Source organism: Capricornis sumatraensis, chromosome 15, assembly GCF_032405125.1.
Source record: "Capricornis sumatraensis isolate serow.1 chromosome 15, serow.2, whole genome shotgun sequence".
NCBI classification, from domain to species: Eukaryota; Metazoa; Chordata; class Mammalia; order Artiodactyla; family Bovidae; genus Capricornis; species Capricornis sumatraensis.
Window position 1 is genome coordinate 57,971,418 of NC_091083.1, and position 14,315 is coordinate 57,985,732.

General features: G+C 59.0%; 2 protein-coding genes across 2 annotated transcripts; one reads left to right on the forward strand and one right to left on the reverse strand.

The window, feature by feature from the left end:
- Window positions 1-12,469, forward strand: CABLES2 (Cdk5 and Abl enzyme substrate 2). The gene is made up of 10 exons (XM_068987292.1): window positions 1-392; window positions 4,749-4,820; window positions 4,920-5,012; window positions 6,148-6,225; window positions 6,494-6,602; window positions 6,970-7,135; window positions 7,487-7,590; window positions 7,707-7,813; window positions 10,152-10,356; window positions 10,481-12,469. Exons 1-10 carry the CDS (start codon window positions 1-3, stop codon window positions 10,619-10,621), a joined length of 1,467 nt encoding a protein of 488 aa, XP_068843393.1. The 3' UTR covers window positions 10,622-12,469.
- Window positions 12,470-12,632: 163 nt separating this feature from the next.
- RPS21 (ribosomal protein S21) lies at window positions 12,633-13,925 on the reverse strand. Its single transcript, XM_068987603.1, has 6 exons — window positions 13,842-13,925; window positions 13,532-13,594; window positions 13,389-13,452; window positions 13,179-13,250; window positions 12,782-12,837; window positions 12,633-12,702 (listed from the first exon to the last, which is right to left on the reverse strand). Exons 2-6 carry the CDS (start codon window positions 13,579-13,581, stop codon window positions 12,693-12,695), a joined length of 252 nt encoding a protein of 83 aa, XP_068843704.1. The 5' UTR covers window positions 13,582-13,594; window positions 13,842-13,925; the 3' UTR covers window positions 12,633-12,692.
- Between the last annotated feature and the right edge of the window lie 390 nt (window positions 13,926-14,315).

Here is a 14,315-nt window from a genome sequence, read left to right on the forward strand (position 1 = left end):
ATGGCCGCAGCCGCGGCGGGTGGAGCGCCGGGCACGTCCCCCGGCCCCGCCGCCAGGGCAGCGCCACAGGCGCTGCGGAGGCGCGGGGACTCACGGCGCCGCCAGGCCGCGCTCTTCTTCCTCAACAACATCTCCCTGGACGGGCGGCCCCCTAGCCTGGGTCCCGGGGGAGAGAAGCCCCCGCCGCCGCCGCCGCCACCGCCCACCGAGACCCGCGAGCCTCCGGCGCCGCCGCCGCCTCCGCCTCCGCCGCCGCCCGCGCCCCCCGCCGGCCTGCCCCTGCCCGGGCCCGGAGGCAGGACCTCAGCGCCCCAGGGCCTGCTCAGCCCTGCTCCCGCGCCCACCGGCTTGGGCCTCGGCCTCGGCCTGGGCCTGGATGGGCAGCGCCAAAGGTGAGTGCGGCCCGGGTCACCTGGAGCCTGGGGGCGGCGGAGTGGCCCGAGGCTGGGTCAGCGCGGGGGTCGGGGTCACCTGGCAGTCACCCAGGGTTCAGAGTTGGGGTAACTGGGCTCCGGGTCAGTGGAGTGGCCCTGGCTGGGTGGACATAGGGTTGGAGTGACCTGGGGCCATCAGCACAGTGGGCAGGGTGGTGAGGTGGCCGTGGGCTGGCTCAGTTCATAACATGGGGCGGAGGTGACCTACGGAAAACCAGGATCACCCCATGACACAGGGCTGAGCGACCTATCAGCATAGGACTTGGCGATCAGGGGGTGACCCTGATCCCCTAGGAGCCCCAGACATGTTGGGGTGTCCCGGGCCCTGTCAGTGAGGGACAGAGACTTAGGGTGTCCTGGGTCTTGCCAGCCCCGGAAGGGAGTCTTGCCTGGGCCCCTCCCCAGCCTAAGGTGTCAGAGTCAAGGGTCTTCTGGGATCTGTCAACCCCCTGGACATGTATGTTTGGGTTTCCTTGGGCCTTGTTGATTCCCAGACTTAAGGGTCATGGTCCCGTTAATCCTGCCACCCCTGAATATGAGGTCAGGGTCTTCTCGATCTTGTCAGACCCTGAACACAGGTCAGGGTTCCCTCAACCCTTGTCAGCCCTCAGACACGGAGCCCTGTCTGCTCCAGACACACACACCCCTCCCCAGCCCATTTTATCAGTTCACTGGACACAGGGACTCATAAACTTGTCCACCATACATTCCCCTTCATTCTCTGAACTGGGGAAATCCCTGTGGGCCAGGGATCTTCCCTGCACTATGACCTTTCCCCAGAGTCTCCCATACCGGGCCAGACTCCCAGCCCACAGCTGCTGGTCCCTGGAGTCCCCCATCACCATCTCCTCTTTTATCCTCTCTGAGCTCAGTGACCCTGGGCACATCACATCCCAGGTCGCAGGCACTTTCCCTGCCCCTCACCCATCTCAGAGCCTCCCTGACCCTGAGCCCTGCCCCTATAGTCTGTGCCCCCTGCCCACATGCTCTGGGTGCTGGACACCCCACTTCCTTCCCCCAGAGACCCTTTCGCGGGCCCTGGAGGTATGCAGAGTCCTGAAGCTGGTGCTGCACGTGGGTGGGCCAAGACCTTGAACTCACCGCAGTCCCCTGGAGTCCAGAGGCTCTTCTTACCTGGAGGTCATGACGGCTGCACTGGCTGTCGCTGCCTCGCAGCCCTGGTCCTCAGGCAGTTCCAGGTGATGGGTTCTTCTGAGGGACTTCGGTTGGGAGGTGGAGGCCAGGGTATGGTGCTTGTGGCTAGATTTCTTGACTCTACATTCGGAGTCCTTCTGAGTGGCCCTGAGGCCACTGTCACACTACGTAGGTAGACTTCAGCAAGAGCTGCATCTGCACAGGCTAAGAAGCCTGATCCTGTCTGCAGACAAGCCTGGCCAGGGCTCTGAAGGGAGTCGGGGGCTAGTTGGGACAGAGTGGTCTGTTTGTCCCAAAAGTGGCAGCAAGTGTACCATGTCCCTAGGGAGATAGGGCTGCTTACCCGATGGGACTGAGAGGAGAAAAGACTGTTTTATTGGTGGAAGTCAGTCCACTCTAAAACAGCCCCAAAGCCTGCTTGTCCTCAGTTGGCAGACTCCCACAAAGGGGTCCTGTCTCCTGGCAGCCTCAACCCAAGGACAGTTTCCTGGTCACATCAGGTCTCCTTCAAGCCACTCTAGGACACAGTGGCACGGCTGTCCACTGTGTGGGGCCCTCACTCCCACTTGGCCTTCACATCCCCGGTCAGATGTCCTTCCTGCCCTTCAGGCTGCACCTGCCCACGCAGACTCTGCCCCACCTCGGTTTCTGCTACTGAGCCCAAGGCCCCGCCCTTGGGTCTGACGGATGGAGGGTTCCTGGGGTGGGCACTGTCCATTTCTCTGTGCTCCGGGAGTCCAGAGGCAGGGCCGTGGATAGTCACTGCTGAGTGTGGGAGGGTGGCTGATCTAGCGAAGTAGGCTGCCAGCTACTGGCTGTGGGCTTCAAGGGACACTTGTTCTGGGCATGGAGAGAGTGCTGAGGGTCTTTTCCCAAAGTCTGTGTCATGAGAGGAGTGGTCTGAGCCAGGCTCTGGGAAGAGACCTGGTTGGAATTCTGACTCCACTCCTTATGAGCCCTGTGACTTGGAGCAGGTGAAACCGCCTCTCTGAGCCTCAGTTTGCTTCCCTGTGAAATGGGTTTGTGTTAAGTACTACCTGCCAGAGGGGCTGTTGCAAAATCAGATGGATGGCCAGGCTCAGCAAGGGTGGCTTGGCCAGACCAGAGCTGGGGAATGGAGACTCTTGTTACATCCAGGCTTCCCAGGGCATGCTCACAGCTCGGCTCATGGTGGAGAGTATGTGTGCCACACTCAGGCACAGTCTGGTGTGGCTTTTTCACTGAGCCAGCGAGTGAATCCTCAGAACCCTTACTTTCTTTCCTCGAACTTCAGACTCCCTAGAATTTTCTTTTCATATCAACACCGTGGTCCCTTAACACTTGGCAGGTTCCAGGCTTCCCCAGCTGGTCAGAAGTGGGCGTTCAGGTGCTCCACCTGCCCCACCAGGCCTGTACCCTTCTCCGCCGCCGCTGTGTCCCTCTCCCCTCCCCCGTGGAAAGCCTGACAGCTTCATGCAGCAGCAGGGTTCCCTCTGGCAATCTTGGAAAGCCTCCTCCCAGCAGGGCTCTCGGCCTCCCTCAGGCTGCAGGCCGCTCCTCTGGAGTGGGGTGGGGAGGGAGGCAGGAAAGCAGCAGCCCCTCACTTGGCCAGCCTGGTCTGTGCTTAGAATTCACGGTGCCTTGTCAGCACTGTCCCTGTCTCTGCACCCAGACACCGGCCAGGTTCAGGGAAGAAGCCCTGAGAACATGGAGTGGCCTTGATTCTAGCGCCCCTGCCGTGGTCAGGAGGGCAGCAGGTGGCAGAGTCTGGCAGCAGAGGCTGGTGCACAGCTCGTGGGATGCAGCTCCCAGGCCCGCCCCCACCGACTCTGTGCCTCAGTTTGGCCCCTGTATACTGAGGGCTGTGAGGACTGACTTGATGTGTAAGATCCTTAAAATAAGGAAAGATAAAAGGAGACAACAATGAAGACAGCAGTGCACAAAACCAGCTGGGACAGGGGCTCAGGTGCTCAGCTTGCTGAGGGGAAAGGCCTCTCCCGCAGGGACCCGAGAGCAGCAGGAGGAGCCAGGTCAAAGGTCAAGCAGCCTATAGGCTTTGGGGTGTGGGCGCTGATTGTGCCCCCAAGGGCCCATGGCATCTGCCAGGCACCTCCATGGAGACCGCCGCTGGCCCAGGCCCTGTCAGTGAGGTCCCAGGTGTGCAGGAGCCATTGGGCCCCACCTGGGAAATTACCTGAGGAAGAGAGCCTGAGAAAGCCATGCAGGCCTGCTCCTGGGGCCTCTGAGCCCGCCTGTGGGGTGCGATGCACACACCTCTCCAGGGATGGTCTGGTCTCCACTGGGCCAGCTTTGCTGCCCGGCTTGAGTCCTTTCTGCATGCCCACCTCCAGCAGGGCACTGTCTCAGGGCAGGGCAGGTCCTGCCTGATTGCCGACTGTGGGTCGGTGCTTACCCGGCCCCTACCTGGGGCATTCCCGGTTGCTGGGCAACAGGCAGGAATGGACAGCCCCTGAGACGTGGTCCCAGGATCACAGGTGATGCCAGGGCTGTGTGGGAGGATGAGGGCCACTTGTGAGCTGAGCATCCAGTTGAGGGGGATATAGCCACGGGAGGACCTGGAGAAGGAGGGTCCAGATGGAGGGAACAACCCCGGCGAGGGCCCTGAGGCAGGGGAAGGGCTGGCACAAGGAGCAGAAGGCAGTGAGGGTGGCCTGGCTGAGAGTGAGAGACTCCTGGGTGTCCCTGGCCGGGGACTGAGCAGGCTGTGTCAGTGCTGGTGGTCGCTCCACACACTGAGATGGGCAGAGCGAGTTGGCGGGACATGTGCTCGTCTGCCCTTCAGCCCTGCAGAGCCACTGCCAGGCCCCCATGTCCCCTTTCCAGGCTTCCACTAGGTCCCTTCCAGAGGTACTTCTGCCTGCAGCCTGCTGTGGGCACGCATGACCTGTCTCACCCCATTCCTAGGCCCGAGGGAGCTCTCGGGACCCCTAGGCTGAGCTTCAAGAGGTGGCGGGCAGACTAGCCTTTCGTCTCAGCACTCCGCCCTACCTCAGGCTCTTCTGGCCTCGGGTGGCCCTGCCCAGCACTCAGATCTGCCTGCAGACCTGCTTCTGGCCCATGGCCTGGGCCCCCTTCCCGAGAGCAGAACCCGGTACCGAGGCAGCCTGCTGTCTGCCCCCTGAGTCCCCGCCCCCTGAGGCCCTTCTATCCTCCTCACAGAAGGCGCGTGGCGTCTCAACGCTGCTCCCTCGAGTTTCTGGAAGACACAGTGGGATGTCCCTCGGGTCAAAGGTAAGGACCCCGCCTGAATCCCCTGCCTGTGTCCCCCGCCTCTCTCCTGGGGCCAGGATAGGTCTGGGAGGGGCAGAGTGACCTGCTTTTCACCTGCAGAACCAAACACATATCTGGATCCCCGAGACACAAAGGCCTGAAGAAGACACACTTCATTAAGAACATGCGGCAGTACGACACCAGGAACAGCAGGTACAGGCGCGCGGCCCACCGAGTCCTCCATCCGGCCCGGCGGGGCCTCGTCCCGCCTGTGTCAGCAGCCCTGTCTTCCTTCAGCTCAGGAGACTCGTCCCCACAGCCCGTCCCTTGTCCCCTTGGAAGTGGACCCTCCTTGGCTCCCACCCACCCTGAGCGCTGGAGTCCACAGCACGTCCTGGGCGAGGGGCTGCCCGGTAGATTCTGGTCTTGAGTAGAAATGCTGAACATTGAGAACACAGTGGGGACAGGCAGAGTGGTGGGGTGGCCAGGGGAGAAGGAAACACAGAGGGCACCTGGCTTCCCTGAGCCAGGCGCACAGCCCTTGGAGGCCTTGTGTGGGAGACGCCGGGTCCCTGGTGCCCATGTTCCTCACGCCCCACCCTCCTGGCCCTGAGGCCATCGTTCTGACCCTGAGTAACCCTTCCTGCTGGAGGCCATGCCCAGGTACCCACCAGGTAGCCCTGCCTGGGGAGTGCTGAGTCTTCCCCATGGTGGCCGTAGCTCAGACAGTCCAGGACCCCCAACATTTTCCCCATGATGGGCTCCGTCTGGTGCTTAGGAGCAGGCCCCAGGCAGACTGAGTGCTAGCCTGGCCAGGAAAGGGTTCCCCTACCATCGTCCTCCCTGTTGGACTGGGGCTGGGCCAGGCAGAGCTGTGCCCAGAGGGAGGAAAGGCCAGCCCTCCTGCCATGTGCCCCACATAGGGCCCCTCTCGGGCCACTTTGGCTTGGGATGTGGAAGTTGGGGCTTCCTGATGCTCTTAGGCTCCTGCCCTCCTGGGATGCCTGGGGACTGGCTCCTTGACCTAGCCAGTCCTGGGGACATGCCTCTGCTGTCCCGCACAGCCTGTTCTCTCCTGGATGACCTAGCCTCTGGCTTCCACCCTGCCTGCACAGTGTTGTACATCACGTGGGAGGGCTGCGCTCACTGAGGGGATGAGACACAATGCCCTTCTTAAACTCCTAGAAAGATTGGCGAAAGCTGGGCAGCCAGATGGACCAACCCTGGCTACTGGGCCCCCTTAGCTGGGCGTCCCCTGACCCTTGGGATGAGCCCAGCCTTAATCCAGGCAGGAAGGGGGTCTCCTGGGAAATGCCAGCCACCCTGTTCTGACCCGTCCCTCCTGCAGGATCGTGCTGATCTGCGCTAGACGGTCCCTGTGCGCGGCCTTCTCAGTCCTACCCTATGGAGAAGGCCTGCGAGTCAGGTGAGTGGCTGACCTCCACACAGCAGGGGCTCCACACCCTCACAGCTTTATCCAGGGGCCAGCAGACCAGCTTCTGCTCAAGTTTCTCAGGGGCTCCAAAGGCCCTGTGGGTCCTGGTTCTCTGGGAGGTGCTGCTAGACATGGGTACCTGGGACATTCCTGCTCAAGGGTACGGAGGTGGGGGTGCTGCCAGCCTCAGGCTCAGCTCCCAGCCTCCGCGAGGTCAGCAGTGGGGAGTGGCAGCTGTGAACCGTCCTATGCGTTGCAGTGACCTGAGATTGGACAGCCAGAAGCAGAGGCACCCATCTGGCGGCGTTTCTGTGTCTTCCGAGATGGTCTTCCAGTTGGAAGGTGTTGAACTGGGGGCAGATGGAAAGGTGGGAGCTGGCACCATGCTCAGCGGGGGCACAGGGCTTATGCATGTCTTCCGGGAAAGTAGACTCAAAGATGTGTTCGACTGAAATCCTCTGAAGTGTGAGGTCCCCGTGGGAGGAGGCAAGAAGCCTGTGCAGACCGGTCTGGTGGCTGGGTGACAAGATTGGCTCTAGTGGTGAGGGGCTCAGGACTCCTGGACCAGAAGTTCCAGCTGCAGATCCCAGTGAAGGATGGGGCATTCTGGAACCTCGGAGGGAGTGAGCAGCATCAGTCCTGGGTAGTGGGAGCTGTGGCGGCCGGGAGGGAGCTCACTGGACCTCTGGTCTTGGACGGGGCAGCAGGGCTGAGCCAGACGCGCTGCCTCTCCAGGTTGTGTCTTACGCCAAGTTCCTGTACCCCACCAACGCCCTGGTCACGCTCAAGCCAGACAGCCACGGCCCAGCGCCTCAGCCCCGGCCCAGTGTGCCCCGCACTCTGCTGGGGTCCCGCTGCAAACCTGTCCCACCCAGGGCAGCACCAGCCGGCTCGGAGCTAGGTAGCCAAGGGCCCTGACTAGGGGCAGGACAGGTGGCCCCAGTGTCACATCCCAGCCCATGGTCCTTGGGGAGGAGGCTTGGGGAGCAGGCTGGCCATGACCTCTCAGGGTGGGACCTGCACCAACGGCTCCAGGGGTCCTTTGTCATCAGGACACCCTTCCTCCCACCCAGCCCCAGGAGAGAGGACCACGCCTGGAGCCCCTGAACCCCACTCTCCTTGTCCTACAATGACACCCTCCACCCAGCTACCCCCTGGCGCTGCTGACAGGTCCTGCCCCAGGCTGGGGTCGGCATGACCGCTGACCCAAGCTCTGGGCTCGTGGTGGGTCAGGGCTGCCCTCTGCCCACAGGGGCCGACGCGGGGGATACCCTGGAGTACAACCCCAATCTGCTAGATGACCCTCAGTGGCCCTGCGGCAAGCACAAGCGTGTGCTCATCTTCGCATCCTACATGGTAGGAGGGTCACCCCCGGGGGTGGCTGAGGGTTCGGCACTGAAGGGGTGTGCACCCGCCTCCCCTGGCCGGGCAGGTGCCCCGAAGCTGCATGGGGATGGTCTTCTCTGCTGCAGACCACAGTGATTGAGTACGTGAAGCCCTCTGACCTCAAGAAGGACATGAACGAGACCTTCCGGGAGAAGTTCCCCCACATCAGGCTGACACTGAGCAAGATCAGGAGGTGAGGAGGCCTCAGTTGTCCCCAAGCCTGTGGCATCCCCGTGCCCACAGCCCAGCCGGCTCGGCCCTTTTCTCATCCCCCATGGAGTCCTGAGCTTGAGAAACCCAAGGCCCCTCTCCTAAGCCCACCCTCCTTCTGTCCAGCCCGACCAACCCCGGCAGCTCCCTGCCACCTCCTTGGTCAGGCGCCCTCAGTTCAGTTCAGTCACTCAGTCGTGTCCAACTCTTTGCGACCCCACGAATCACAGCACGCCAGGCCTCCCTGTCCATCACCAACTCTCGGAGTTTACGCAAACTCATGTCCATCGAGTCAGTGATGCCATCCAGCCATCTCATCCTCTGTTGTCCCCTTCTCCTCCTGCCCCCAATCCCTCCCAGCATCAGGGTCTTTTCCAATGAGTCAACTCTTTGCGTGAGGTGGCCAAAGTATTGGAGTTTCAGCATCAGTCCTTCCAGTGAACACCCAGGACTGATCTCCTTTAGGATGGACTGGTTGGATCTCCTTGCAGTCCAAAGGACTCTCAAAGAGTCATCTCCAACACTTTAGGATGGACTGGTTGGATCTCCTTGCAGTCCAAAGGACTCTCAAAGAGTCATCTCCAACACTACAGTTCAAAAGCATCAATTCTTTGGCGCTCAGCTTTCTTCATAGTCCAACTCTCACATCCATACATGACCTCTGGAAAAACCATAGCCTTGACTAGACAGACCTTTGTTGGCAAAGTAATGTCTCTGCTTTTCAATATGCTATCTAGGTTGGTCATAACTTTTCTTCCAAGGAGTAAGCATCTTTTAAATTCATGGTTGCAGTCACCATCTGTAGTGATTTTGGAGCCCCCTAAAATAAAGTCTGACACTGTTTCCACTGTTTCCCCATCTATTTGCCATGAAGTGATGGGACCAGATGCCATGATCTTAGTTTTCTGAATGTTGAGCTTTAAGCCAACTTTTTCACTCTCCTCTTTCACTTTCATCAAGAGGCTTTTTATTTCCTCTTCACTTTCTGCCATGAGGGTGGTGTCATTTGCATATCTGAGATTATTGGTATTTCTCCTGTCATTCTTGATTCCAGCTTGTGCTTCTTCCAGCCCAGCGTTTCTCATGATGTACTCTGCATATAAGTTAAATAAGCAGGGTGACAATATGCAGCCTTGATGTACTCCTTTTCCTATTTGGAACCAGTCTGTTGTTCCATGTCCAGTTCTAACTGTTGCTTCCCGACCTGCATATAGGTTTCTCAAGAGGCAGTTCAGGTGGTCTGGTATTCCCATCTCTTGAAGAATTTTCCACAGTTTATTGTGATCCACACAGTCAGAGGTTTTGACATAGTCAATAAAGCAGAAATCGATGTTTTTCTGGAACTCTTGCTTTTTCGATGATCCAGTGGATGTTGGCAATTTGATCTCTGGTTCCAAAACCAGCTTGAACATCTGGAAGTTCACGGTTCACATATTGCTGAAGCCTGGCTTGGAGAATTTTGAGCATTATTTTACTAGCGTGTGAGATGAGTGCAATTGTGCGGAGTTTGAGCATTCTTTGGCATTGTCTTTCTTTGGGATTGGAATGAAAACTGACCTTTTCCAGTCCTGTGGCCACTGCTGAGTCTTCCAAATTTGCTGGCATATTGAGTGCAGCACTTTCACAGCATCATCTTTCAGGATTTGAAACAGCTCAACTGGAATTCCATCACCTCCACTAGCTTTGTTCATAGTGATGCTTTCTAAGGCCCACTTGACTTCACATTCCAGGATGTTTGGCTCTAGGTGAGTGATCACACCATCGTGATTATCTGGGTCATGAAGATCTTTTTTGTACAGTTCTTCTGTGTATTGTTGCCACCTCTTCTTAATATCTTCTGCTTCTGTTAGGTCCACACCATTTCTGTCCTTTATCGAGCCCTGGCTGCTGCTTATTCCTGCCCCCACCTGTGGGGGCGCCCGCACCTGTGGGGGCCCCCACACCAGCGCCCACAGCCCCTGAGCCGGCCGCTGACCGTCCCCACCTGATCGGTAGGAGGTCAAGGCCCCACACAAGCTGCCCACACCCCCTAGATGCCTTGGCCCTGCCCTTACCTCCCCACACCAGTCCCCTCGCTGCCACAGGAGCCCAGGGACCCAGTCCTCTGTGGTGTCCGTTTGTGGACAGTGTGGGTGCTGTAGGCCGAGCAATGACCAAAACCAGCCTGCCGCTGCCCCCCACCTCCCCAGCTATGGGCCCTCGTGCTGGACAGCGCCCTCTGGGAGGAAACGGCGTTTTTCCCAGGGCTCAAGGACACGCCCACCAAGCGGGGAGTGGCCACTTCCCAGCCCCACAGCCCGTGGCTCCCTGTGAACCCGCAGTTTGAAACGAGAAATGCGGAACCTGTCCGAGGAGTGTGGCTTGGAGCCTGTGACCGTGTCCATGGCCTATGTGTACTTCGAGAAGCTGGTGTTGCAGGGTAAGCTCAACAAGCAGAACCGCAAGCTATGCGCCGGCGCCTGCGTGCTGCTGGCCGCCAAGATAAGCAGCGACCTGCGCAAGAGCGACGTGAAGCAGCTCATCGACGTGAGTACGGGCCCGCCCCCGCCCCAACCCTCCGGGTTTCAGAGGAGGGCTCTGCCCCTGCCCCCGCCCCGGCCCGGACCCTGAGGAGGGGCCCGGCCCAACCCCTCTTTCTTCTTGGACGCAGAAGTTAGAAGAAAGGTTTCGGTTCAACCGACGGGATCTCATCGGCTTTGAGTTCACAGTGCTCGTGGCCTTGGAGCTCGCTCTCTACCTTCCTGAGAACCAGGTGTTACCTCATTACAGGCGCCTCACGCAGCAGTTCTAGCCGGCCAGCCTCCGCACCCTGGCTTCCATGCCTGAGCACACCACACCGCCACGGTACTTTTGAGAGCCCTGCTGCGTTCCACTGAACAGACCTGGGGCTCTGTCAGTGCTGCTTTTTTTCCTGTGCCCACGACTGCTCTGGCACCAGGACTTCGGTCTACGGCGTCCAGTGGTGAATCCGCCGTGCTTCTCCTCTTTGCGTCCCCAGTCTTCTGCTGGTGTCTCGTGGAGGCCTGGGTTTCCAGACCCTACTGCAGACGCTGGATTGCTGGACTTAACCCATTGGAGCATTAATCTCGGCTATTTGGGGTTTTCGGAGGTGGAGACCGCACTGTGGAACCCCCCAACACCCTCAGCCCAGCTCCCCTCCCAGCCCAGCCCCTAGGGGTGTCTGCCCACCTCCCCATATCCACAAGCAGAGCTCTGCGTCAGCCTAAGCCAACGAGGGCAGACTCCTGGTTAGTTGTGATCTCATTTTTTACTCTCAGACCTCTGTTCTTCCAAGGATCGCGTCACTGTGAAGTCCTGAGGGCCCGGGTGGCACATACCCCAGCTGGCCTCACCGTGGAACCATCCTGCACCACGCAGGGATCTGTCTCACTGGAAAATCCCACTTGCGCATGACACCCAGCACCTTCAGAATGACTGGATTGCTGGTTGTTGATCTTCCTAAGCAATATTGTGGGGGGAAATGTATTTATTATCATTTAGGATTTGGTTCTGTGGGTCTTTTTCTAAGGGAACAAAAACTGGTTAAACAAGGTCTGCTGAGGATGTGACCTGAACCACACTTGATCCTCCAGCGGGGAGGAAGACAGACCACTTGAACTGTCCTGCTGAAAAGGGTAAAGGCTCTGCCTTCTTCCTCCCAGGCAGGAAGTGAAAGCCACCTTGGCCAGAGCATTAGTCACACCAGACCCCAAGGGCAGGCCTGTGTCCAGCTCCTCTGCCTCACCAGGCTACATGTTACCCAGTTTTTCCACTTGCTGCCCCACCATAAACACTGAAGACCTAGGACTGGAGCTTCTCCCTCACCAGGCAGCTGCTCTCAGAAAGGACTGTGTCGGCTGGGCCGTCAAGCTGCTTCCCACTGTTGTCCCAAGAACCGCACTGGAGGGGCGCTGGGGCAGCCCCACATTGCACCCTGCCCATGTGGACTGGTCTTTGTGCAGGAGATGCCAGCCTTTATCAGCGCATTCCACCACCAGTAGTTCAGCGAGATCCCAGCCCAGGGGGGCACAGGGACCCCCACGGGGGCACAGGACAGCTGCCCTACCCCACTCGCTGCTCTTTCTTGGTCACTCGCTTAGGTTCAGGGGGACTGCAGGATGGAGTTTGAAGCTCAACTCTGTACCCAACCTTATTTATCGAGTGCCTCTTTCCTGTTCTCCCCCCAGAACACCCCCAAACTCTGATGTGCACCAAGGGGGCATGAAGGATGAAGCTGCTAGGTCCCAGGCAATCCTGGAAGGTGTCAAATATCTCAAGGACACTCCTGTTACAGGCACCTAAAGGGACCAACTTCCAAAACGTATCTGCTGGTTTCCAGTTAGCTTTGAGGAACACATCTTGAGAATTTCCATACAGATGTTAGAATGGCAGTACAGTGTTTATATAGTGAGAACTAGTCATTCACCAGGCCCTGTAACCTTCCCTTTAGTGTGTTGTGTCCTTGTTAATGTCAAGAGCTGCCACCGTGTGGTACTCAAGTGAAGCCAGTATTTAAGGCATTAAACTTCAGCCTGAACTGTCACCCCAGACACCTGTGTCCAAGGGCTTGGGGCTACTCCCTCAGCGCCTGGAAGGCACCATAGACTTAAAATGTGCGCTAAGTGGCTGTCTGACCTCACAGTCAAGTGTCAAGGATCTGTTTGCAAAAAGTAATGTATTTGTGCTTTAAGTAAAAATTTGGTTTTGCAACATGTGTCATAGGCTGTCTTTCAGCTATCACCCCCAACACTCCAGAGCCCAGAAGAGCCTGCCACCCCCCCAAAAAAAAACCCACAAAATGAAGCAGATAAATTTTCACTATTTATTTATAACAAATATTCCATATCCAGGATCCTCTTCAGTCAGAAGTTCCTGGAACAAAAAAGGACAACATTAAAACCTGGTTTCTGAAGCATCCTGGGCGCCAATGCCCAAACTCCAGCCCTCTTACTTTGAGACGATGCCATCAGCCTTGGCCAGCCGGAGAATGGAGTCATCTGACTCGCCCTAGGGGAAAAAGCAGGTTGGGACCAGCTGCCCACCGGTTGGACCAAGTGGAGACTAGCTAGCAACAGGCAGACGGCCGACTCTGCAGTGGGGGACAGGGTCTCAAGGAGGTCCCTGTGACAACTGGAAAGCTCCGAGGTTTTCCAAGGTGGGGTGGCCCTTTTTTTGGATCCTGAGGGTCCTATTTCCAACCCCAGGAAGAGGCTGGCAACCAGCACAATCTGATCCAACAGGCTCCAGTCCATTTCGCCAACAAACCCGCTCAGGCTTGGGGACAGCGAAGGGGACGCTATTCCAGTTCAAAAGCCCACAAGGTAAGCGAAGGACCCCGAGACACACACCATCCTGCGAATGGCCCCGCAGATAGCGTAGGTTTTAAACTGGCCGTTGAACCTGCCTGTCACCTTGTCAACCTAAAAATTGAAAAAAGGAGTCATAAAGCGGTGCCCAAGCATCTTCGGGTCGAAACTTGAGGTTTGGAAATCAACGTGCAAGTCCGCCCTACCTCGCCCCCTCACCCAGCGGGTAGGCCCTGCGGCCGCCCAGCTCACCTCGGCCACGTTCATCTGGATGGACGCGTGGTCCTTGGCGCCGATGATACGGTTGCTGGCGGAGCTGCGGCGGGGAGCGCAGTGAGCTGGGAGATGTAGGTTGGGGGTGGGGGGGTTTAGGGGCAGAAGAGGGGGAAGCTCACCATTTCCGCGGCACATACAGGTCCACGAACTCACCGGCGTCGTTCTGCATGTTGAGCGAGCGTCTGCGGGACCCCAAGGCGGCTTCGTGAGAGCGGACCGTGTCCGCGCGCCCCTCCCAGTCCAGCCCCGACCACCGCGCGCCTGGGTTAAGTTCCCGTCCCGAGGCCAGGCCCAGCTCCGTCCCCCCACCCACCGACCGCGGACCCTAAAGCCGTTCTCCTGCACCGATCCCAGACCCCGTGCCATCCTCCCTCCCGACCTCGGGCCCCGCGCCGTCCCACTTGCCGGGCCGCGGGCCGCGCAACCCACCTGATGGTACCACGATGAGCGCGAGCGCAGAAAGGAAGCGCTGCTTCCCCCGGCAGCGCTATTGGCGGGCGAGGCGGGGCCTCAGCGAGTACTTCCGGGTCCCGCGCTCCGCCGCGAGTTTGCGCACGGGGGGGTGGTCCCGTCGCTGTGACGCATTTCCGCTTCCGGTGGCCTGAAACTTCCGGATGTCCCACGGATATGGGCTGGTGCCTGCTGCGAACTTGCGAGACCGCAGGTGGGCTCGTCTTCGCAACGGTGGTTTTCGCCCAGGTGGACGCTTCCCGCCGCCGGGATCGGCTAGTGCCAAGGGCCGCCCAGGCTGGACCCGACCCAGGTGGGAGGGCGGGAGCGCTGGCACGAGCCGGGTTGTCAGCACTTGGGAGCTACAGACCGCTCCGGGGGTCTTAGCCCAGAGCCAAGCACCGCGAAGATGGACACAGAACGGGCGCCGCTGGTTATAAGAGCAAGAGCGAG